This window comes from Lampris incognitus, chromosome 4 (assembly GCF_029633865.1).
Source record: "Lampris incognitus isolate fLamInc1 chromosome 4, fLamInc1.hap2, whole genome shotgun sequence".
Lineage (NCBI taxonomy): Eukaryota > Metazoa > Chordata > Actinopteri > Lampriformes > Lampridae > Lampris > Lampris incognitus.
The window spans coordinates 7,523,159-7,550,393 of record NC_079214.1 but is presented as its reverse complement, the minus strand read 5'-3'; the positions used below and the strand labels follow the sequence as shown (position 1 = coordinate 7,550,393).

Sequence of the window (27,235 nt, the reverse complement as noted above, 5' to 3'; positions counted from 1 at the left end):
ACATGTTAGACAGCTCTCTCCGCCACCATCATCTAAACACCAGATGAGGGAATGTCTTTTGGAAGAATGGTGTCCATCCCTCCAGTAGAGTTCAGAGACTTGTAGAATCTGGCCATCACCATTGACAACACCGTGGTGACGCCAACTCGGACTGTGAGGAATCCGGGTGTGATCCTGGACGACCAACTGACGTTTGCTGCAAACGTTGCATCGGTTACTCGCTCCTGCAGATTTCTCCTCTATAACATCAGGAAGATTCGCCCATTCCTCACCGACGAGACGGCACAGGTGCTCATCCAGGCTCTGGTCATCTCCCGGCTGGACTATGGCAACTCCCTCCTTGCTGGCGCCCCGGCGTCAGCCATCAGACCTCTGGAGCTTGTTCAGAAAGCGGCAGCTCGTCTGGTGTTCAACCGCCCTAAGTTCTCCCACACAACTCCCCTTCTCATGTCCCTACACTGGCTCCCAGTAGCTGCTCGCATCCAGTTTAAGCCTCTGGTGCTAGCCTACAGGGCAGTGAAAGGAACAGCTCCTTCCTATCTCCAGGCCATGGTCAAGCCCTACACCCCCGCCCGACCACTTCGCTCTGCTGCCTCGGGACGCCTGGTTGCCCCGTCGCTCAGAGGCCCCTGCTGCCGATCGACCCGGTCACGGCTCTTTTCTGTCCTGGCCCCACAGTGGTGGAATGAGCTCCCCACTGACTCACCTCTTCAAGAACTACTACCCTGTTACTTGTTCTTAGCACTTATTGTACTCACTCATTTAAAAAACAAAAAACTCTTTCTTGCGCTTTTACTTTAGTACTGGTTTTGCTCTTAGATGCTTGTTTAGATGCACTTATGACCTCTGATGACTAATAGTTCTCCTGATTTCCTACGTTAAATGCATTTATTGTAAGTCGCTTTGGATAAAAGCGTCGGCTAAAGGACTGTAATGTAATGTAATCTATGACAAGGAGCACTGAAGATGTTCTGGAGGCTCGTGGTGGACCAACACCTGAGAGTTCTTATTGCAGTGGGGAAGAACGGTCTCTGTAACGGGTGTTTTTTTTTCTAACTGATTGTCGTGTAGCGTCTTCCTGATGACACGGGTTGAAAGCGGTGGTCTGCTGGGTGGGAGGGCTCATCGATGATCTTACCGGGTGGGTGGTGAAGAGGGAGTCCAGAGGAGGAAGGTCACATCCAATGATTTTTGAGGCCTTTTTCGCCATCACTATATATATATATATATATATATATATATATATATATATATATATATATATATATATATATATATATATATACCCCTATTCTCGCTTCCGGTGTGGGAAGATGGCAGCGCAAACTCACTTTTGCAGTGACCTCACCCAGTACTGGTGTGGGAAGATGGCGGCATGAACTTACATTTGCAGCGGCCTCAATCAGTGCCAACCATGCAGTGTCTTTTTCCGCATCTGCGTCTGGGTTTGTGTCTTTGTCTGGTAGCTGGGAGAATTGGCGCTGGATCGGCTGGGGGAGCTTGGTCTGCCGCATCCGGCGGGCCCAAGGACCACGGCCCTGCTCGGAGTTGTGCCAGTAGAGGAAACACCGAGGGCGGTTTGACAGGACACGGAAGCGGGGCAGGCTAAGCTAACTGCTAGCCCATGCGTCATCCTGGCTGGTGTTCGCTCTCTTGGACAGTGATTTCTTTATTTTTTATCTTTTTGGTGTGGATATGTTGGATATACGTATTTTTGTAGTTGTTTTTTTTTTGTAGTTTGGATATATGTGTTCTTGTAGTTTTTGGATGTGTGTTTTTGTCTTTGTGTTGCACTGCTGTGGGCTGGGGGAAACGATGACAAATAAACGTTCTTGATTCCTGACACCATTTTTCCTCTTCACTCTGGATTCTAAGACTTTAGTCTGAGATTTTTTCATTTGACAGCTTTTATATTTGTCCTCAAACGGACGTCGTCTAGACAACACTGAGATCTGCTAGACTTCTGAAGTTTACTCAAATCATTTACATAAAAAAAAAATGTCGTCTAAATGAGAATATTTTTTTTCAAAGATGTAAATGATGTCACCAAAATACTTTATGTCTGCAGGATTCAGGCTTTGTTCTATTTTCATCCATCAAACGCGTCAGAGAACATGTGGACACCTTCATGTGACAGATTCCCATTCTGTCGTGTCAAACATCCTCTCAGTATTCACATCCCAAACACCCTCTCAGTATTCAATATTCAGTATTCACTTCCCAAACATCCTCTCAGTATTCAGTATTCAGTATTCACATCCCAAACACCCTCTCAGTATTCAATATTCAGTATTCACTTCCCAAACACCCTCTCAGTATTCAGTATTCACTTCCCAAACATCCTCTCAGTATTCACATCCCAAACACCCTCTCAGTATTCAATATTCAGTATTCACTTCCCAAACATCCTCTCAGTATTCTCTTCCCAAACATCCTGTCAGTATTCACTTGGCAAACATCGTCTCAATATTTGCTTCCCAAGCATCCTGTCAGTATTCACTTCCCAAACATCCTGTCAGTATTGACTTCCCAAACATCCTCACAGTATTCGCTTCCCAAACATCCTGTCAGTATTCACTTCCCAAACATCCTCTCAGTATTCACTTCCCAAACATACTGTCGGTATTCACTTCCCAAACATCCTGTCAGTATTCACTTCCCAAACATCCTCTCAGTATTCACTTCCCAAACATACTGTCGGTATTCACTTCCCAAACATCCTGTCAGTATTCTCTTCCCAAACATCCTCTCAGTATTCACATCCCAAACACCCTCTCAGTATTCAGTATTCACTTCCCAAACATCCTCTCAGTATTCTCTTCCCAAACATCCTCTCAGTATTCTCTTCCCAAACATCCTGTCAGTATTCACTTCCCAAACATCCTCTCAGTATTCTCTTCCCAAACATCCTCTCAGTATTCACATCCCAAACACCCTCTCAGTATTCAATATTCAGTATTCACTTCCCAAACATCCTCTCAGTATTCACATCCCAAACACCCTCTCAGTATTCTATATTCAGTATTCACTTGGCAAACATCGTCTCAATATTTGCTTCCCAAACATCCTGTCAGTATTGACTTCCCAAACATCCTCACAGTATTCACTTCCCAAACATCCTCTCAGTATTCACTTCCCAAACATACTGTCGGTATTCACTTCCCAAACATTCTGTCAGTATTCACCTCCCAAACATCCTCTCAGTATTCACTTCCCAAACATCCTGTCGTTATTCACTTCCCAAACATCCTGTCGGTATTCACTTCCCAGATATCCTGTCGGTATTCACTTCTAAAACATCATCTCAGTATTCACTTCCCAACCATCCTTTCGGTATTCACTTCCCAAACATCCTCTCAGTATTCACTTCCCAAACATCCTGTCAGTATTCACTTCCTAAACATCCTGTCGTTATTCACTTCCCAAACATCCTCTCAGTATTCACTTCCCAAACATCCTCTCAGTATCCACTTCCCAAACATCCTCTCGGTATTCACTTCCCAAACATCCTCTCAGTATTTATTTCCCAAACATCCTGTCAGTATTCACTTCCCGAACAACCTCCCAGTATTCGCTTCCCTAACATCCTCTCAGTATTCACTTCCCAAACTTCCTCTCAGTATTTACTTCCCAAACATCCTCTCAGTATTCTCTTCCCAAACATCCTGTCAGTATTCACTTCCCAAACATCCTCTCAGTATTCTCTTCCCAAACATCCTGTCAGTATTCACTTCCCAAACATCCTCTCAGGATTCACTTCCCAAACATCCTGTCGGTATTCACTTCCCAAACATCCTCTCAGGATTCACTTCCCAAACATCCTGTCGGTATTCACTTCCCAAACATCCTGTCGGTATTCACTTCCCAAACATCCTGTCGGTATTCACTTCCCAGATATCCTGTCGGTATTCACTTCCCAAACATCCTGTTGGTATTCACTTCCCAGATATCCTGTCGGTATTCACTTCTCAAACATCCTCTCAGTATTCACTTCCCAACCATCCTTTCGGTATTCACTTCCCAAACATCCTATCAGTATTCACTTCCCGAACAACCTCCCAGTATTCGCTTCCCTAACATCCTCTCAGTATTCACTTCCCAACCATCCTGTCGGTATTCACTTCCCAAACATCCTCTCAGTATTCACTTCCCAAACTTCCTCTCAGTATTCACTACCCAAACATCCTCTCAGTATTCACTTCCCAAACATCCTCTCAGTATTCACTCCCCACTCCTTTCAGAACAAACTTGTAGTTGCTGCTGTATGAATGTAGATAGCTAGATAGAGAGAGAGAGACAGAGACAGAGAGAGAGATGTGATAGATAGCTAGAGAGAGAGAGAGAGACAGAGAGAGCGAGAGAGTGAAAGATAGATAGATAAGATAGATAGATGGCAGTAAACACACGTCTCTTGGGGTTTGGTTCTTACTTTCTGGCTGAAAGAGGTATTCTTGGCAAAATGAGTCTGGCAGTGTTTCCTGAGCTGAAGCTGTTGTTCTTAACACATGTTCATTCTGACAAAGAAATGAGGAACATTCAACACATCACACAAACACCTGACTCATTTTCACCATGTTCTCAAAAATAATCTCCAGCACTGAGGTGGGCTTATCTTTAGACAGAATACCAATGCCTTCTCTCGGTCGAACCCGGCAAGAAAGAAAGGAAGAGAGAGAGAGAGACAAGAAGAGAGAGAGCAAGAGATGTGACAAACACACTGGATCATAAAAATTAACAGAACATTTATCAAAAATAAATTGTTTAATTTGTTTTCTTGTGGGCTTGCTGACGAGAGAAGACGGGTCAGGGGTGCGGAGCCGTCCTTCATCCGTCAAAGTGATACACAACCAAATCTGAACCGCTCTGTGCACGTTTTCAACTCAAAAGGACATTTTTGCATTTGTGGATGTGGCATATTTTGATTTTTCACTCAAAAGCATCGCGTCTCCTCTGCTATTCCTCCTGAGATAACCCTGTCGTGTGGACTGACCTCAGAGCCGGCGGTCTCCTCTGACGGGTTCACCAGCACCACGGTCTCCAGGACATCACTCTGGTACTGGAGGATCCGCTGACCTGCAGGAAAACGCAGGTCACAAAACCGGCTGGTCAACCAGGTGTACCATGTACCGCAGCAAAGACGGGAGACAGGGCTGGGCAAATAAACGGAATATTCAAGATATCTAGGGGATTGTTTTGCTGGAGATATAAAAGTTGGCTCCGTTGTGAATATCACGGTGATGTTAATGTGCCTTTGTTGGGGGCCAGTTGAGTTTCCTGAAGAGCGGGGTCAGCAGGAGTCTCGCTACCATTCCTGTTCTTGTGAACATGAGAGTCGGTAAGAGAAACACTCTGGCGTGGCCAGACGTCCGTCTCACCAATCTCGCCGAGGGTTAGCCGACAAGCTGCATCGTGTAAGGAAATTGTTATACGAGTAAGAAAATGCACATAATGACGCAATGCAACCAATCAGCAAACCAGAACGTGAGCCTTCACATTCACAGATTGTCCACCAATGATGTCATCAGGAGACTCTTTTCTGCACAATGCCAGCACTGTTTTAGAGACACACAGAAGGTGGTATTATTAGGTATTAGGTGTATGGCATTATGGCTGAAATCTACTACTACTACTACTTCTTTCAGCTGCATGTCCTCCCTCGCCACATCCATAAACCTCCTCTTCGGACTTCCTCTTTTCCTCTTCCCTGGCAGCTCCATATTCAGCATCCTTCTCCCAATATACCCAGCATCTCACCTCCAGCTTCACCTCCTGTCTTTTCATCAGTGCCACTGTCTCCAAACCATACAACATAGCTGGTCTCACAACCATCTTGTAAACCTTCCCTTTAACTCTTGCTGGTACCCTTCTGTCGCAAATCACTCCTGACACTCTTCTCCACCCACTCCACCCTGCCTGCACTCTCTTCTTCTCCTCTCTTTCGCACCCCTTGTTACTTTGGACAGTTGACCCCAAGTATTTCAACTCGTACGCCTTCGTCCCCTCTAGGGGCGCAACGATTAATCGACGTAGTCGACAAAAATCGACGACAAAATGAGTTGCCGTCGACAGTTCGCCGGTTACGTCATCGCGCATGAACTGAACCAAACGTCGAGCTGGTGATGGAAGTAGCTTTTTATATATATATATATATATATATATATATATATATATATATATATATATTTATTGAACATTGTTCATATTCATGTACAGATTCTTGAAGAAAGTTCATTATAAAGCAAACATGGCAAATATACATTCCATCCACAAATACATAGATATATCCAAAGTGCCAAAGGGAACAGGATGTACACATTTCTATACAGTATATCAGGAAGTACATAGAGGTTGAGTGATGGAAGTAGCCAAGGAGTGAGGGTCTCACTTCCTTCCCAACTCTGAGAGTTGCACATGCGCAAAAGCGACCGGGAACGGAAGCGGAAGCGACAGGACCGGTAAACAAAACAGCAAAAAAAATGGCGGCGGCGGCGGTGCAACGTCGTCGCGTCCTAAAACACCTAAAGTCTGGGAGCGTTTCAGCCTCGACTTGGCAAAGAAAAGGATGACCTGCCAGATGTGTGAGGTGGACCTTGCTTATCGTGGGAGGCACCTCGGTAACGCACCAACATGTGAAGAGGAGGCACGTCGGACATCTGGACGATGCGGACGCACCTCGGTAAGATGGTTAGCTTGTTAGCTAGCTAGCTAGTGTAACCTATTTTTCTGGACTTAGCCTGTTAGTGATTTTAAGTTCCTGTTATAAGCTGTTGCCACAGTATATGCCTTGAGCTCTTATTTTGAAGGCCGAAGAGAGAGCGGAAGTGCTGTACGCAGTGTTGTTGCTGTGGAGTTCTGTTGGGGGAAGAATCCAAAATAAAGTGGTCCTCGTGTGAAAGTGGAACCTCCGTATTTGTTATAGTTTCATACCGTATAGGCGACATCTACAAACCCTCGGTTACATTGGTGGCAGCGGTGGGATCCGGAAGTGTGCAGATCCTCAGAAGTCTCCTCGGAGCGCGGGAAGAACAAAGCGCGAGGGCGCGCTTCCGGGAGAGGGTGACGACTGTAACTACTAATAAGACACGTTAGCCCCTAGCTAACGGGTCTGACCCTTTAGCCGAGCGGTTAGGGACGCCGCCTTGTGGTGCAGTACGCTCCGGATCGAATCCCGCACCGGGCAAGAAAATAACCGGTTACAGTATGTATAGACGGAGTCGTCTTGGCTTTTAACGTTAACATAAAGCCAGTACAACTCCCGTCTATACCTGCGTGCAGGACTCTTAAGAGTTTAAAAGAGTAACGTTACCCTTTTGCCTGACAAATGTCTTTTTTAATCACATCTATGCAGCCCGACCCCGAAGAAGAGTGAAGGTACCATGGATGGCTTTATGCAAAAGAAGCAGACGTGTCCACCGCAGCAAGCGACTGCCCTCACCGAGTCAGTACTGAACACGATGGTCAGTGACACGAGCTATTGTTTTGTGCGATCCATTATCTGACTAGTCGATTACTCGTTTCAATAATCCACGACTGGTCGACTATCAGAGTAGTCGTTAGTTGCAGCACCACTAGTCACCTCCATTCCTTGCATCCTCACCATTCCGCTCTCCTTCCCTCTCGTTCACGCTTATGTATTCCGTCTTGCTCCTACTGACTTTCACTCCTCTCCAGTGCATACCTCCACCCCTCCAGGCTCTCCTCCACCTGCACCCTACTCTCACTACTACTACTACTTTCGGCTGCTCCCGTTAGGGGTCGCCACAGCGGATCATCCATTTCCACCTCTTCCTGTCTTCTGCATCTTCCTCTGTCACACCAGCCACCTGCTTGTGCTCCCTCACCACCTCCATAAACCTCCTCTTTGGCCTTCCTCTTCTCCTCTTCCCTGGCAGCTCCATATGCAGCATCCTTCTCCCAATATACCCAGCATCTCTCCTCCACCCATGTCCAAGCCATCTCAATCTTGCCTCTCTTGCTTTGTCTCCAAACCGTCCAACCTGAGCTGTCCCTCTAATATACTACTTCCTAATCCTGTCCTTCTTCATCACTCCCAGTGAAAATCATCTTCATCTCTGCCACCTCCAGCTCCACCTCCTGTCTTTTCGTCAGTGCCACTGTCTCCAAACCATACAACATAGCTGGTCTCACAACCATCTTGTAAACCTTCCCTTTAACTCTTGCTGGTCCCCTTCTGTCGCAAATCCCTCCTGACACTCTTCTCCACCCACTCCACCCTGCCTGCACTCTCTTCTTCACCTCTCTACTGCACTCCTCGTTACTTTGGACAGTTGACCCCAAGTATTTAAACTCATACGCCTTCGTCACCTCCACTCCTTGCATCCTCACCATTCCGCTGTCCTCCCTCTCATTCACGCATAGCTATTCCGTCTTGCTCCTACTGACTTTCACTCCTCTCCAGTGCATACCTCCACCTCTCCAGGCTCTCCTCCACCTGCGCCCTACTCTCACTACAGATCACAATGTCATCCGCAAACGGCACAGTCCACGGAGACCCCTGCCTGATCTCGTCCGTCAACCTGTCCGTCCCCATTGCAAAAGTATGGCCGGGATGGAAATGAAAACGTTCCTCACACTGTAAATCAAAGGGCTAAGACAAAACAACTCCAGTCCAAAAATAAACTTTATTATATAAGCGCCCGAGTTGCAGATGAAAACCCATGTATGACAGCGTGTCAGCTGCATGCAGAAATCAGAAGGCCTTGTCAAGACACAGCGATGTCCTGATCACACACAAACTAGGTATCCATACGAATAACTGACACATGCAGGTATTACACACACCTTTTTAGGAGTAATTGGGAAGTGTTTCTTCTTTTTTTGTTTGTTTCTTTTTAAGAATATGGCATTAAACATAAAACAATTACAAGACAAACAAATACACACACACACATTTATCACTCAAAAGGGGAAAAAAAATCACAAGTATTGCCATGCACTTTAACATTCACATACAGAAATAACTGCGTATGTCAGAACGTCCTTGTTCTTATCATCGTTTCATAACTGACACCCTCAACATCGTTCATCTCCCCCGTCAGTGTCAGTCAGCGTTTCCGTGGACGGACAGCAAATATATGGAGATTTTTTTTTTGGTGGCCCTTGAATTACATTCTATAGAAAATGATTTGGGATATAATGGAGGACCAACAGAAGTGATATGTGATACACATCCCAGTACTTTCTCCCAAACCTCATTTATTATGACTCGATTAAATAAGGGACCTTTTTCTCCACTACATTTAATACATTAGCCTGGAATGTTAGAATTACAACTGATGTGGCCGTCTGGGTAGCGTAGCGGTCTATTCCCTTGTCTACTGACACAGGGATCGCCGGTTCGAATCCCCGTGTTACCCCCGGCTTGGTTAGGCGTCTCTACAGACACAATTGGCCGTGTCTGCAGGTGGGAAACCGAATGCGGGTATGTGTCCTGGTCGCTGCACGGTCGGTCGGGGCGCCTGGTCGGTTGGGGTGCCTGTTCAGGGGGGAAGGGGAACTGGTGGGGGGGGGGTGGTAGCGTGATCCTCCCGTGTGCTACGTCCCCTGGTGAAACTCCTCACTGTCAGGTGAAAAGAAGCGGCTGGTGACTCCACATGTATGGGAGGAGGCATGTGGTAGCCTGCAGCCCTCCCCGGATCGGCAGAGGGGGGTGGAGCAGCAACGGCTCGGAAGAGTGGGGTAACTGGCCGGATACAATTTGGGGGAAAATTCCAAAAACCATAAAAGAAGAATTACAGGTGATGTAATATTGTAGGTGTGACATACGTGGGTCCCCATAAGCCATTTTATATTGGGAGACTGTCAACCCGGTGTTGATGGTTAAACTTGAGCCTTTCAACAAATATCACTTGACTGTGCCGTGGTTTCATCCTCGCCGTCAGGGAGGTGTTTCTAAAATGTCCGACTATCACCCCGAAACGACTGTGGGCGGGTCCGTCTTCCATCAATACTCAGTAATCGTTTCAAGTCATTGTTGTCCATATGTGGGAGGAGCAGAATAATTAGGCTTTTATGTAAATCCATCTGCCGCCCGGTGTCTTCAAACACACTGTCTGTCTGTCTGTGCGTCCCTCCTCATCCCTCCTGATTTCTGCTCACTTTGCTGTCTTGTTTTTTTTCCTCTCTGAGAGCGTTAACTACATCTCCCCGGTGACTTTAAACCCATCAATACACATTTCACAATAATGATGCAACAACCCCTCCCCCCCCCCCAAAAATCCTCACTGATAAACCCTATTGGCTGTTGCTAGGGAACCGTCGTCAAGATGTTGCTGCTAGCTGAGTTACACTGACCCACTCTCGGTTACGGGAGACGCATTGCAGCATTTCTGGGAGCGGGAGGGGAGAAGGAGGGAGGGAGGGAGGCTTGTGCTGCATAAGAGGATGCAGCCTGCGTTAAACAGGAGGTGAAGGAACGACCCGAGGCAGCAGCGGCATTAAAACACATTCAGAAGCTTCGTCCATAGTTACTGTAAAATCTTACCGACGCCATCCACACAACCACCACATGAGAGGAGACTCCCAGTCCTGGATGTCCCCCTTCTAGAGGCAGGCAGACACAGCCATATGGTACCGATATTGAGATACAGTGCAAGACATGACATCGGCTCAAATATTAGTTATCATGCTATTGTGAGATATGGGGCGCAGGTGGAGGAGAGCCTGGAGAGGTGGAGGTATGCACTGGAGAGAAGAGGAGTGAAAGTCAGTAGGAGCGAGACGGAATACATAAGTGTGAACGAGAGGGAGGACAGTGTAATGGTGAGGATGCAAGGAGTGGAGGGGACGAAGGCATATGAGTTTAAATACTTGGGGTCAACTGTCCAAAGTAACGGGGAGTGAAGAAGAGGGTGCAGGCAGGGTGGAGTGGGTGGAGAAGAGTGTCAGGAGTGATTTGGGACAGAAGGGGACCAGCAAGAGTTAAAGGGAAGGTTTACAAGATGGTAGTGAGACCAGCTATGTTGTATGGATTGGAGACAGTGGCACTGATGAAGAGACAGGAGGAGGAGGTGGAGGTGGCAGAGGTGAAGATGATAAGATTTTCATTGGGAGTGACGAAGAAGGACAGGATTAGGAAGGAGTATATTAGAGGGACTGCTCAGGTTGGACGGTTGGGAGACAAAGCAAGAGAGACAAGATTGAGATGGTGTGGACATGTGTGGAGGAGAGATGCTGGGTATACTGGGAGAAGGATGCTGAATATGGAGCTGCCAGGGAAGAGGAGAAGAGGAAGGCCAAAGAGGAAGTTTATGGATGTGGTGAGAGAGGGAGTGACAGAGGACGATGCAGATGACAGGAAGGGATGGAAACGGATGATCCACTGTGGTGACCCGTAATGGGAGCAGCCGAAAGTAGTAGTAGTAGTAGTAGTAGTAGTAGATGCTATTGTGATATATTAGGAAGATGGCGCCGAAGTATGACAACGTCTCACCGCTCTCTCTCTCGCTAGGCCATTCATATTCTCAACAAGACATAAATGGCCTTACACTTCATTTATTCACTTGGTACACACTCGTGGAGTGACGTGAATGTCTGTTACCTGTGTTGATAGTGTGATATATAGCCGTCAACAAGTATCCCGTTGTTTCCAAACATCTGTCTGTTTGTCATCATCGCAGCCAAGTGAGACGATTTCCTGAACTTTCTCGACTGTTTTAGCTGAGCGAAACGTACAATGAATGTCTCCACCTGCCTGGTCATCGTATCCACGTTATCCACCGTCGTGTGTAAAAACCTTATGAAAGTACCAAAAATACCATCACGTGATCGATATAGAGATAGTCAGTCAGAAATATCGTGGTATTTGCTTTTGATCAATATTACCCAGATCGGCGGTTCGAATCCCCGTGTTACCTCCGGCTGGGTTGGGCGTCCCTACAGACACAATTGGCTGTGTCTGCAGGTGGGAAGCCGGATGTGGGTATGTGTCCTGGTTGCGGCACTACTAGCGCCTCCTCTGATCGGTCGGGGCGCCTGTTCGGGGGGGGGGGACTGGGGGGAATAGCGTGATCCTCCCATGCGCTACGTCCCCCTGGTGAAACTCCTCACTGTCGGGGGGGAAAAGAAGCGGCTGGCGACTCCACATGTATGGGAGGAGGCATGTGGTAGTCTGCAGCCCTCCCCGGATCGGCAGAGGGGGTGGAGCAGCGACTGGGACGGCTCGGGAGAGTGGGGTAATTGGCCAAGTACAATTGGGGAGAAAAGGGTGGGGGGGGGGATCACAAAAAAATGACCCAGCACTAACCTCCTCAGTCACCACAGAGCGAGAGAGAGAGAGAGAGAGCGAGAGAGAGAGAAGGTTAAGAAAAGACAGCTGACACAGAAGGTTAAAGGTTAATCACATTAGCATGACGGAGATACGAGATGCTCTGTCCATTCCGCTGCATCTGGAGGCCGAGCGGCAGCCGACAGTTCACATCCAGAGGCCCGTTTGTACAAACCACTAAAATTAGATCAGCAACATATGTTTAGTGAGTAAATAAACCGTGGCCTAGTATAGAAGCAGTTGTAGTTCTGCCGTATCGCCACTGAAATAGGTTAACAGCTGCTGAAAGGAAAACCCTCGAGTGCACACAGCACAGCGGAGTATGTCAAGGACCTGAATGACCCAGCTGACGCTGGTAGAGCAAACAGGGAGGATGGTAGCTCTGCTCCCATCAGAGCATGTGCATTATGAAATACCGCGTTAGAAATGCTGGATGGAGAAACTGGATAAAACCTCCTCAGCATGGCAAAAAAACAAGGTTTTTATGCTCACTTGAGGTGGTTTTTGCTTTTGTCAGTAAAGAGTTCATGGGAAAAATGGGCGATGGACATTTGTAATTAAAAAAAAAAGCGTATAGAATTTAATCACATGATCGGCTGTTTCTCCATCTTTCTGGTGGATGCTGAACTATGGACATATGACGCAAGACACGGCAAGCGACATTCAAGGTTTACTTCGCTTAAACAGATTTGATGGAAATGCAACTTCACTCACATGATGTGTTTTGCTACGTTTAATTATTTGCTTGAAATTTATTAAAAGTTGTATGGAAACAGCTACTGACATTCTTTCTGGCTTGTTGCACTACTTGCTGAAACTCCTTTTCAGGAGGTTTATGATGTAACGGTTATGATGAAGACCGCTAACTGCTCCTTCGTCAACCTACATATTGGTTCTCATTTCTCCAAATCAAGGAATCTCCTTGATTTGGTTCAGAAGGAAAAGTAGTTTGACTTCCTGGGAACGTCAGCCAGTGAACTGCCGCCGCTATCATCACCATCATCATCATCATCATCTCTTCTAGTACCCTCTAAGTTTAATGACTTTACTGAGGTTCACTCTCATGTCGGATGATTTGTCCCATTGAATAACTTGGTATCTAAGTGGGCCACTGAAGATGAGAATCAGCAGATTTCTTTCTGGAATAAATTAGCCCAAAACCTCACCTCTTGTCATCTCAGCTGGACTCTTCCTGACCTGTTCACATTGAGATGAAGCCTCCATCACCCAAAGGCAACACAAAAATGCTAAACTCATTGAATTTTGCTGAACATGTCTCCACAAAAATAATGGAGTTATACAAAATTAAAAATAATTACATCAGGGCTATAAAAATTATCTAAGCTGAACCAAAATAATAATCAGTCATGATTTGAGGTTATTAGCGGGTCCTGGGACAGTTTGCTGTGTTGCAGGCCAGCCGTCATGTTACAGTAATGGAAGGTAGATGTTGTTCAAACTGTGGCTCTGGGGTCGTCCTGTGGCTCAGCAGGACTAACAGGACCACCAGTTAACTAATGACATGAGATTGAATCAAAACCTTTGTTGCAAGTCATTCCCCATCAGACACACTATCTAATAACACACAACTGCCATAAAAAGAATCTTTAAAAACATGGAACAATTGACTTATCAATGCTAACACACTCCTTACCATGCTGTCTCATTTCCCACTGACAATATGTGTGCACATGTGGGTAAGTATTTAATTGTGTAGTGTTGTCTAGATTAACTGTGTAGTGTTTAGCTAGACTTGCACTGTTCTGGTCTCAGTCTGTACAGAAGTTTTGGCCCCATTAGTCATGAGTTGAACTCGCTACCTTTAAGTGTTGGACTGGATTTCGGTGGTGAAGTCTACTGGTAAACACACAAGGTGAAACACTTCAAGTTCTTCATCACATTTCTGCTACTTATTCTTGTTCTGTCACTTAAGCTCCATCACTAATCTGTTCCTAAATGAATATCTGGGTCATGAGCTATGACTTCTATCTTTTATACTCTGTCTAGTTTTTAAGAGATTCTAAGCAAAGGATCAAATGTTCAGGTAATTGTCCCTGTTCCCTGAGTACCACAGTAGTTGCCGTATTATTTTCATAGTGTTCATATTTTCAATGGTACATTCTGCTAAAGCAAGTATTTTTATTGAGGTCATTGGATGGTTAGAAGAAGCAGATCCGGTCAAGACTGAACCTTGAACGCCTGAATGAAACTGCTATCCAGCAGCGACTTCAGGCCTCTCTTGGGGAAACCCTCCAACAGGAATATCCTGATGACATTGAGAAGCACTGGAGCCTGCTCAAATCCACCATCCTCGACACCTCCAAAACCACCCTGGGGTACAAGTCCAAAAACACCAGGACTGGTTTGATGAGAATGACACAGAGATAGAACACCTCATTTCCAAGAAAAGGAAAGCCTTTCGTGCCTGGCATAATGATGTAACCTGCAAGACTAAAAGAGTGGCTCACTCCAGAGCCAAGGCGGACGTCCAGAGACTGGTGAGGGAGCTTAAGAACTCTTGGTGGACAGAAAAGGATCTGGAAATCCAGCGACTGGCAGACTTGGGTGACACCAGAGGCTTTTTCAGCGCTACTAAGGCCACCTATGGTCCAAATAACCACAGCTTAAAGCCCCTGTGCTCAAAGGACAGGCAGGAGCTGCTGAAGGATAAGTCCATTAACGCCTGATGGAAGGAGCACTTCCAGGAACTCCTCAACCATAACAGCACAGCTGAACCAGACATTGCCAACCATATTCCCCAGAGTCCCATCAGAGAAGACACTGGGGAACCTCCCACCATGACAGAGGTTCAAGATGCCATTGGGAGCCTTAAGAACAACAAGGCCACCAGTCCAGATGGGATCCCAGCTGAGATCTTAAAGGAAGGTGGACCAGAGCTCCAGTACCACATCCACGCCCCCTCCTCAAGATCTGGGAAAAAAGGTCTGGCCTGACAGAAATTCCGCTGGATGTTTACGTACGACACCAACACTGTCCGCGGTGGTGTAGCGGTCTAAGCATCGGCTTTATGTCGATGCAGTTGCCCACTGGGGACCAGGGTTCGCTCTCCGGTCTTGTCAGATCCAACTATGGCCGGACTCGATGAAGCAGGCAAGGATTGGCAACGCTGTCTTCGGGGGGCGGAGTTGGCTTGTGGTTGTCACATGAATGCGTCTCTGTGTGTGTTGGAAAAAGCAGTGGTTCGGCCTGGATTCGTCTTGTCACGAAAGTGAAGAGGCATCTCCTTTGAGACTGCCAGCCGGAGAGATGCCGTTGGCGAACGAATGCAGTATGAGGGTGGGTGTTTGAACTAAAATAGGGATCGATTGGCCACTAAATTGGGAGGAAAAAGGGAAAAATCAGAAATGAATTTATATTAAAAAAAAAACATGACAGTGATATGGAATGCTACCATCCTGTATGTGCAATGCTCTACCAACTAGGGACCAAGGACCCAGCTGTTAAACTCCTAAAGTTTGCAGATGACACTACAGTCATCTGACTCATCCAAGATGGCGATGAGTCTGCATATCAGTGGGAGGTTGAGCAGCTGGTGCTATGGTGCAGTCAGAACAACTTGGAGCTGAACGTGCTCAAGACTTTGGAGATGATAGTGGACTTTAGGAGACACCCCTCAGTACTGATCCCCCTCACAATATCTAACAGCCCTGTGTCAACTGTGGAGACCTTCAAATTTCTGGGAACTACCATTTCCAAAGACCTGAATTGGGAGACCAACATCAACTCCATCCTCAAAAAGGCCCAGCAGAGGAGGTACTTTCTGTAGCAATTGAGGAAGTTTAGTCTGCCACAGGAGCTGTTGAGTCAGTTCTACATCACAGTCATCGAATCTGTCTTGCGCACATCCATCACAGTATGGCTCAGAGCAGCAGCAAAACAGGATAGGAACAGACTGCAGTGAACAGTGAAGACAGTAGAAAAAAAGCAATGGTGCTCCCCTGCCCACCCTGCAGGACTTGTACACCTTTAGAGCCCGGTAATGGGCGGGCAGAATCAGCACAGACCCCCCCACACCCAGGACACAGTCTGTTTGAATTCCTACCATCTGGCAAGCACTACAGAGCAATGGGCATCAAAACCACCAGCCACAGGGGCAGTTTTTTTCCTACAGGCCATCTCTCTCATGAACACTGAACAGCATGGTGCAATAATGGACACGTATTATGTAAACATGACACTAGAAATAGCCCCCTCTCGTCAAGATGTCTTGCTTACATATCACCGATGTACACTACCTCTTTTTAAATCAGATGTGCAATACAAATGTACAATTGTAAATACATATACAACTTCTGTATACTGGTTATAAATTACTATTGTTATAATTATAGCATAAGTATATCATACAGTGTATCATTTTATATAAATATATTGTATAAATGTTATAGTATATAGATAAATATATTGTATATATTATTAGTATATAATACAATATAATATTAGTATATAATAATAAATTATTCAGCCATAACAACACTCTGTACAGTTGTGACATACCTGGCTGTGCATATATACTTACCTACATACATATTTAAATGGAATACTGGAGTATTCTATTTATTACTCCTGTTTATGTCTTTTGTTTTGCCTTTTTGTTGCCTTTCTTTTTCGTTTTTGAGTGATGTATGTCAGTGGACCGAAGAATCTAGTGGCCACAAAAGCCTTTGGTGCCCTCACAAATGACTTTGGTCCCACCATGACATCAGGCTGACAACAAAGATCAAGGTCTACAGCCCAGCTGTTCTCCCGTCTCTACTACACTCCACTGAACGCATGACCCTGTATCGCAAGCACACCAAGAAGCTCACCAGCATACAGCTTCATCATCTGTGAAAGCTGCTGCGAATCAGATGGGAAGACGAGGTGCCTGACATGGAAGTATTGAGACGTGCCGGTACTGTCAGTGTTGAAGCCCTAATAACAGCCTCCCAGCTCAGATGGGCCGGCCACGTGAGAAGAATGCCAGAAACCGCCTACCAAAAGAGGTTTTCTACGGGGAGCTGGGCCAGGGAAAAAGGAAGCAGGGAGGCCAGAAGCTACGCTTCAAAGATGTGCTCAAGCGCTACATGAAGATCTGCAGCATAGATGACTCCAGCTGGGAGACGGCGGCCCTGGACAGACAGAGATGGCGTTCCACAGTAAGGCAATCGAGAACAGCTGTTGAACAAAGGAGACAAGAGGCCTATGATAAGGCCCACCACGCAATACATAACAGACCGACTCAAACAACATTCGTCTGTGACAAATGTGGACGATATTGTCGCTCTAATGTGGGCCTGATGGCCCACAGGCGTGCTCGCCCAGCTCAAACTGCATCACAGTCATCATCGTTTCGATGGACTGCCGAAGAAAGAAGGTGGATGTAGAAGCTGCTGTAAGCCGGAGTCAAAACCCTCGTATGCATAAGCACACTTGGCCCTGATTCTGATTCTGGATGCGTTGACAAGCAGGAGAAGAGTCTTTCAAGGGGCTTTCGTCATATTTTCATAACAACGACGGTTCTGATAGTTTGGGAAACTTTACAGTAACAAACCTTCTGTTAGAAAAATACAGTCGAGACTGGAAAACGTGATTTTGGTCGGACCGGATCTTTAAGAATCGAAAATCGATTGAAGAATTGAAAATCAACGGCACAGTGATAATATTGCCGTACTCAAGATATTTTCTTTCAGCTCTTCACCCAACACACATCCAGCCTGTCGGAGAGTGTTACTTATCCGGGAGTGCTCATTTCCACAGAAAGACAAATGGAAGAATAACATCCATGCTCTGCACTTGGAAACCGTGTGGGAGAGGATGCTATATAATGAGTGGGCGTTCACAGCAATGAGAATAAAGCCAAAGCTGAGGGAGTCGGCGTGCTCACGGCCCTGGTGGCTGATGGGTAAGTGGGTTTTCTGCCTCCATAACTGCCCACTCGTTACTGAGCGGAGGACGCAGCATTAGACAGTTTGTTCTCATGGCATCTGAGGCCGAGAGAGATGTCGGCTGTGTGCGCGTGTCCGTTGTGTGTAAACCTCACGAGTGAAAGTAGAGCATGTCCCATATATGTCACTCTGTGAGATTCCAGCCTAGGGCGAGTCTCGTATTAACCCCGCCTGACCACGGCAAGCTCGAGTGTGAGGGAAAACATGGCCTTCAGCAGTTCAGCATTTCCATTCTTCAAAATACAGAAGCAGATGAGCGGCAGACAAGCGGAAAGCATGACAATGACAAGGTCAAGTAGAAATAGCCAACAAAGAAGGCGGCCATCTTAAACTCTACAAGCCTGGAAACACGGTGGATCTGAGAGGACGGATATAAGATAACCTCATCTTTTAAATTAAAGGTTCAATCTGTGATTTATTTGGCCATGTAAACTGATCAAGTCACACACGTGCAGGTCACAGGTAACTTAATCTTAAAGTCTCAAGCAAGTCCCAAGTCTTTTTTTTTGGGGGGGCGGTCAAGTCACAGGTTATGTCAAGTCAAGTAATTTACATACATAATTGAAGAGTGGTCGTAATTGAAAATATGGTTGTAATTGAAATGTAATTGAAAATTGGATAAATGTCTGTTTGACTCCAATCTTTACAACCATTAGAGATGCGAACAAACCTTTGACAGCATCAGAAGACATTAGAAACTCATATTTACTTGCTGTTTAGTGTTAGTCCTTGTATTAAGAGGACCCCGTCAGTCAGTCTGGGGGTGACAGCTGTGGTTTGTAGTTTGGTGGTGGGGCGACCCTTTGGTTCACATCTAAATTCAGGTCTGCAACCCTGTCAGTTATGCTGCTGCCTGCCTTGGCGAGGACGCTCTTGTAAAAGAGATTTTTAATCTCAATCAGTCTTTTCCTGGTTAATAAAGGTAAACAGGGCATCTGGGTATCGTAGCGGTCTATTGCGTTGCCTACCAACACAGGGATCGCCGGTTCGAATCCCTGTGTTACCTCCCGCTCGGTCGGGTGTCCCTACAGACACAACTGGCCGTGTCTGCAGGTGGGAAGCCGGACGTGGGTATGTGTCCTGGTCGCTGCACTAGCGCCTCCTCTGGTCGGTCGCGGCACCTGTTTGGGGGGGAGGGGGAACTGGGGGGAATAGCATGATCCTCCCACGCGCTACGTCCCCCTGGTGAAACTCCTCACTGTCAGGTGAAAAGAAGCAGCTGGCGACTCCACATGTATGGGAGGAGGCATGTGGTAGTCTGCAGCCCTCCCCGGATCGGCAGAGGGGGGTGGAGCAGCGACCGTGGTGGCTCCAAAGAGTGGGGTAATTGGCCAAGTACAATTGGGGAGGAAAAGTGGGGGGGGTCAATAAATAAATAAAAGTAACTAAAATGAAAATTGCAGCTTTAAAGTTTGACTTTTGTGGAAGCCAGTATTTTTCTCATACTCTAAAGTTGTCCCGGTGAGATGTTAATCACCCCAGGGCAGAAACACAACACTCGAAAACAGTGAAGAAGAAATAAGCTGAGTAGAACAACATTATGGAAAACTATAAATACCAAGGAATATTAAAGCATTTAAGCATCTAGTGTGATGAGTCAGGAGTTTGGGAACGATAGGAATATTTTTAGAGGCAGATTCTTGGATGACTGTTGGTCTTTTATCTACATCAGTTCTCCGAACCTCAGATGGTCGGTCTGTTCGCGGCCTCCTCCTCCGTCTTGACTTTGGGGCCCTTGGATGCCTGCATGGAGATTAGGGAGCTAGAAAATCTCGTGTCTTTTGAATTAAAAGAAGACGTTTCCGTTCAAATCCAGCGGTATTCAGATCTTAAAAGAGCCCCGGTTTGATCGTAGCGGCTCCTGTGATGGGGATAATGACCCGGCCTCGGAGTGACGGGGAGGAGGTCTTAAAGGGCTGTCTGGGCTCAGCGGGGATCAACTCCTGGGGATTTAAAAGTAATGAGTAGGATCCGAGTGCTGTCACGTGGGACTGTATGTTATCTGAATCATACCAGAGCTGGATAAGATGTGGTCTTTCATCATCACTCTTTTAATTTGCAGGCTATGATTTTCTCAGAGCTCGACAGTTCTCCTCTAACAAAGACGGTTTGTCCGTCACGGCTCCTGTCTTTGAAACATTGAAGAACTCAGACTAAGAAAATATTAGAAAAAAAAAACATCATTATTATTATCATTTTTGGGGGAGGGTATCCCCCCCCTTTTTCTCCCCAATTGCATCCGGCCAATTACCCCACTCTTTCGAGTCTGCTCCACCCCCCTCTGCAGACTACCACATGCCTCCTCCCATACATGTGGAGTCGCCGAACGCTTCTTTTCACCTGACAGTGAGGAGTTTCGCCAGGAGGATGTAGTGCATGGGAGGATCACGCTATTCCCCCCCCCCAGTTCCCCCTCCCACCCCGAACAAGTACCCTGACTGACCAGAGGAGGCGCTAGTGCAGCGACCAGGACACATACCTACATCCGGCTTCTCAACCGCAGACACGGCCAATTGTGTCTGTGGAGATGCTCGACCAAACAGGTCCAGGGTGTCCCCCCACCTGCTGCCCAATGACTGCTGGAATAGGCTCCAGCATCCCTGCGACCCTGAGAGCAGGATAAGAGGTTCGGATAATGGATGGACAGGACACCCCCCCAAAGCTGGAGGTAACACGGGGATTTGATCTGGCGATCCCTGTGTTGGTAGGCAACAGAATAGACCGCTACGCTACCCGGACACCCCCCTTATTATAATTCCTAAGTTCTGTCAGTCAGTTGAGCTAGCTCGGGTTAACTGATGTGGCCCACGTGGTGTTTAATTGGAGCAAAGGTAGAAATTGTGTTCTAACTCATGTGGGGGCGACACAGAAACATGATTCATGTGATTTTAAAACACTGTTCCATTTCCCTTTATCAATAAACTCCTTATCTATCAGGCAGAACACATCAAAGTGGGAAAACATTAGATTATTATTATTATTATTATTATCAGAGGAAACCACCACAGGAGTCAACCAGTTGAGACATGACATGACATGACATAGACATACACATAACAGACATAACAAAATTTTAACATAACATGACACGACACAACACAGACAAAAGAGACGTGACATGACATAGACATAGCAGACAAAACAACTTAGACGCAGACATAATAACAGACATAGCAGATATCAGACAAAACATAACTTAGACTTACACATAACAAAGCCATGAAGACACAAAGGACCTGTTCAGGTCATCTTATAGTTCCCTGTGCTCCAGCTACTTCCATACGTATACAGCACCGCAGAACTGCTGATGTTTTGATATTTATGTATTCATTCAGCCTTTCTTTCCTACTTATTTAGCCTGTCTTTATTGGTGTTTTAATCTCTTTAACCCTTGTGTTGTGCTTGGGTCAAACCGACCTATTATAGAAAAACTATTGAAGCTGCGGTCCTTAATTCAAATATAAAGTGTCACCTACCCACGAAAATACAAACCACGGGACAGGAAGCCGCCATCACTCCCAGATTGATTGACGGGTCTCTTAATAGAAGCACTGACACTAAACAACAACCACATATGAGCTTCTAATGTTTTCTGATGCTGGAAAATGTTTGTTCACATCGCTGATGGTTGTAAGGTTGGAGTAAAACAGACCCATATTTTCTGTTTTTTATCTTTTCCCCCTATTACCCCCCAGTTGTACATGACCAATTACTCCACCCTTCCGAGCCGTCCCGGTCTCTGCCCCACCCCCTCTGCCGATCCGGGGAGGGCTGCAGACTACCACATGCCTCCTCCCATACATGTGGAGTCACCAGCCGCTTCTTTTCACCGGACAGTGAGGAGTTTCACCAGGGGGACGTAGCACGTGGAAGGATCACGCTATTCCCCCCAGTTCCCCCTGAACAGGCGCCCCAAACGACCAGAGGAGGCGCCAGTGCAGCGAGCAGGACACATACCCACATCCGGCTTCCCACCCACAGACATGCCAATCGTGTCTGTAGGGATGCCCGACCAAGCCGGAGGTAACACAGGGATTCGATCCGGCGATTCCCGTATTGGTAGGCAACGGAATAGACCGCTACACCACCCGGGACGCCCCCAATGACTGGTATTTGTAACACAGCAGGGTATTCAAGCTGTCGGATAGGGGATCCCCTATGTTGTCTGAGCCGAGACCTTACTGGAGATGATGTCAATTGGTCTAACTCTGTTAGTTTTAGCTTGCAGCCTTTGAGACCCTCTTTGTCTGGGGAGTAAGTAAGGGATAGATCGGGGGTGTTGGGGAGGTGCTGGTCCTGTCCCTCACATACTTCCAAGAAACGGCACCGCAAGACTGTGCACGAGTACCGTCACGCAAGAACGACTTTTCCAGGCCTTCATTTAGACACCAGAGTATCGGAAGATGGGGACGATACCCGTCTGGAGTCGCGGTTTCTGCCCATGACACCTGACCTCACGTTGTCTGCTGGCCTTCGCTTATGGACAGCGAGATTCTGAAGCTGAAGCCCAGATCTTATGTTCGCGCCAAGCAGCCGGGGAACCACTCCGGTTTGGATGGACCCGGTCTGATTTACAGTTGCAGAAAGTGTTGAAACGGTCAGTAAACCCGATTTCATGGGCAGAGCAAACGGGTGCTGATCACACGTCAAGGCGAAGGAGTCTCCTGAAATGACCAGTTCCTCTGTTGAGTGCTGGTGCAGGGCCTGATATTGCTGCGTTCGGCTGGAATTTTCCCAGCCTTTCTAGTAAGAGAGTGAAATCTCCCTTTAGAAGTTCTGACCCGTTTCACGTGGAGGATGTCAAGTGACCCGGTGTGAACGGCGACTTTCTTCGTGCTCGGTTGGTTCGCAACGGTAGCCGGAACCACCTCAGCTAAGTATTTAGCATGACAGACCGAGACTAAAGGGGGGCAACAACGAATACGTCACAATATCACTCCATCACAAGAGGCCATTGTGTTACCACCAAGGGGACAAGGCTTGTGCCAAGGTTGATCCCTGTATGGTACCGTCTGGGAATACAACGCCAGCTAAGCCCACGGCACCAGTCGGGTTCACACAGAAGAGATCCCTGCTGTTTACAGTCCAATCTATCCGTGCTCCACCCCGGTCAGTACTGCTGACCTCAGCACACACACACACACTGGGACTTCACACATACACCCGGGGGGGGGGGTATGGTAGCAGGAGGGTAACGCTACAAAGGACATCGGCAAAGAAAAAGACTGGTGGATGCTAGAATGTGAACTCTCTAGGTTTCATGTAAAAGGTGATAACGGGCTAAAGCTGGGCCGCTAGTTATCAAGCTTCCGGTAGCAGCAGGACTGCTGGGCTCGGACCACGAATAATAAGGACAGGATGTGAAAAAGGAAACTTCCTCCCAGCCTCATTTGGACGGGCTTGTTTTTTTTTTTGCAGGGGAGGTCAGGTTGTGTTGTTTGTCGAGGACACACCCACGGTGATTTTAGTCCCATCCGGGTCGGCCGTGTCTGTTTTCAAAGCACCACCGTGACCGAAGTTGCACAGCGAATTACCTCCTGATCTACCTCAACCTGACCTGTGACCCCTGACCCATGACCTGATGAAGGTCTGCGTACCGGAACGTTGTGTCATTAGTAAGCACATATCTCTGACTGCACATATAGAGGACAGGGTGCGGGAGTATTTTCTGGTCTACATGACCCGTCCCTCATGGACACCTCACAACCAAGGATACTCGACCTGATGTTGATGATGATGATGATGATGATGATGATCCCTCATGGAATTATCCATTACACATTAACAACAAAGCAAAACATCCTGGCATGTTAACCCACCATCATCTCACAGCACAACACATCATCGTCATCCAAACAAGACATGCTCATGTATTAGCGCCAAACACTGTGTATACCACCAATCAATCAGTCAATCAATCGATGAGTCAAGCTGCATTTGATATAGCGCTTTTCTAGCTGCAACAGCCGCTCGGGGGACCTGAGGGGTTTCCTGTTAGCCGCCCCAGTGATGCCCTTTAGTGCAGACGTTGAGAAGAAGCAAGATCACCATCAGTTACAGCTGCATCGTCAGTACCTATCAGATCTAAACCGGGGACTTGAACGTTAGACGTGAATCCTGACATAAAGGACAGTACGCAGAACGAACTGAATTTCGCTCTCCGCCTCATCCGGCCCACAGTGTTCACAAGCGGTGAAATCGAATAACGAAAGCCGATAAATCGGGTACGTAAAGTTACTTTAGCCGGCGGGGAAATTATGCTAAATTTTCATCTCCAACTCCGAAATAAGTCTCCCATTAGAATTCAATTCAAAACTTTACTGCAGACTCGGGGTCCATAACAGACCAAGACAAATAGGTAAAAGACAAAGTGGCATACAATATGTAGTGTGACCACAGGTGTGCAGTATAACATGGTGTACAATATGTAGTGTGACCACAGGTGTGCAGTATAACGTGGTGTACAATGTGTAGTGTGACCACAGGTGTGCAGTATAAAGTGGTGTACAATGTGTAGTGTGACCACAGGTGTGCAGTATAACGTGGTGTACAATATGTAGTGTGACCACAGGTGTGCAGTATAACGTGGTGTACAATATGTAGTGTGACCACAGGTGTGCAGTATAAAGTGGTGTACAATATGTAGTGTGACCACAGGTGTGCAGTATAAAGTGGTGTACAATGTGTAGTGTGACCACAGGTGTGCAGCATAAAGTGGTGTACAATATGTAGTGTGACCACAGGTGTGCAGTATAAAGTGGTGTACAATATGTAGTGTGACCACAGGTGTGCAGTATAAAGTGGTGTACAATGTGTAGTGTGACCACAGGTGTGCAGTATAAAGTGGTGTACAATGTGTAGAGTTACCACAGGTGTGCAGTATAAAGTGGTGTACAATATGTAGTGTGACCACAGGTGTGCAGTATAAAGTGGTGTACAATGTGTAGTGTTACCACAGGTGTGCAGTATAAAGTGGTGTACAATATGTAGTGTGACCACAGGTGTGCAGTTATAACGTGGTGTACAATATGTAGTGTGACCACAGGTGTGCAGTATAACGTGGTGTACAATGTGTAGTGTGACCACAGGTGTGCAGTATAAAGTGGTGTACAATATGTAGTGTGACCACAGGTGTGCAGTATAAAGTGGTGTACAATATGTAGTGTGACCACAGGTGTGCAGTATAACGTGGTGTACAATATGTAGTGTGACCACAGGTGTGCAGTATAACGTGGTGTACAATGTGTAGTGTGACCACAGGTGTGCAGTATAACGTGGTGTACAACACGCTGTGAACAGACACATCTTCACACTAACTGAACACACACCAAACTTGTGTGAGAGCGTGTGTACTTGTGTATACATCATGCAGCATTGCCTATAAACATCATCATCGTCTGCCATGTGTTCAGCAATATAGTGTCCAAGATATTTCGCCTTATTACACACCCCAAGATTATTATCAGACAATCTAAAATCAGGAAGTTTTAGATAACTGACCTCTTTGGTTCTGCAGATCATGACAACACTCTTACTAGCACTGTGTTTGACATCATGCACCACACCATACACAATATATGTGTATGTATGTATGTATGTGTGTGTGTGTGTGTGTGTGTGTGTGTATATGTGTGTATGTATGTATGTATGTATGTATGTATGTATGTATGTATATGTGTGTATGTGTGTGTGTATGTATGTATGTGTATGCATGCATGTATATGTATGTATGTATGTATGTATATGTGTGTATGTGTGTATGTGTGTATGTATGTGTATGCATGCATGTATGCGTGTATATGTATGTATGTATGTATGTATGTATGTATGTATGTATGTATGTATGTATGTATGTATGTATGTATATGTGTGTGTGTGTGTGTGTGTATATGTGTGTATGTATATGTGTGTATGTGTGTGTGTATGTATGTATGTGTATGCATGCATGTATGCATGTATATGTATGTATGTATGTATGTATGTATATGTGTGTGTATGTATGTATGTGTATGCATGCATGTATGCATGTATATGTATGTATGTATATGTGTGTATGTGTGTATGTGTGTATGTATGTGTATGCATGCATGTATGCGTGTATGCATGTATATGTATGCATGTATATGTATGCATGTATATGTATGCATGCATGTATATGTATATGTATGCATGCATGTATATGTATATGTATGTATGTATTAAGGAGCTGCTGGAGACCAGCGGTACCGGGACTACGGATGACAAGGTCATCTGCATACATCATATGGCCCAGCAGGGTGCTGCACCGGGGCACCGACCTACACACCGCCTTCCTTCCCTGGCAAATGGGACCGTAGGACGCCGCGAAGGCGCAGCAGCCCCGCCGCCTGTGGTGTCCGTTAACGTCCGCTTGGGTATATGTAGTCATTCGTAAGCCGCCATATTGGCGCTCCTCCTGACACGTTATCCCGGCTCCGCTCCGCTCCGCTCCGCGTGCTCGCCGCGAAGGGACCTCCGAACGTTACCGCGAGCCCGCACGGACGGACGGACGGACGGACGGACCCGGTGCAGACCTCATCTCGCGCTCTTCGACCGGTTCCGACGACCCAGCTCGCGCGCTCCACGTTGGGCTCAGTCTCTCTTAACCGTCCGCGTAACGTTACCGATTCCCGCACACGTCCGTCTATTTGCCGGAACCCCGCGCGCGCGCGCGCGCGAGCACAAACACGCGCACAAACCCAGATGAAGGAGAATGAAGCGGACCCCCCCCCCCCCCAAAATAATAACCATAATAACATGTCGCTCACCGTTTAACGCAGTGTTCCGGGGACCTACGGCGCACCGACGGCTCCGTCCTGCGATGTGACTCCGGAGTGTGCGTGTGTGTTTGTGCGTGTGAGGGGGAGGGGGGAGGCGGGCGGCTGGAGGAGGAGGAGGAGGAGGAGGATCTTTGCAGGGTGAGAGGATGCAAACGGCCTCCTGGTACCCAAAGATAATTGTGTATCAGGAATTACAAACGTCA

General features: G+C 46.7%; 1 protein-coding gene across 1 annotated transcript in view; it reads right to left on the bottom strand.

Moving 5' to 3' along the window:
- map1aa (microtubule-associated protein 1Aa) overlaps positions 1-27,235 on the bottom strand; it is a 68,523-nt gene that overhangs the window by 11,974 nt on the left and 29,314 nt on the right. The window contains exon 3 of the mRNA XM_056279095.1: positions 4,991-5,073. Coding sequence (XP_056135070.1) covers positions 4,991-5,073 — 83 coding nt within the window. The remainder of the gene's footprint in view (positions 1-4,990; positions 5,074-27,235) is intronic.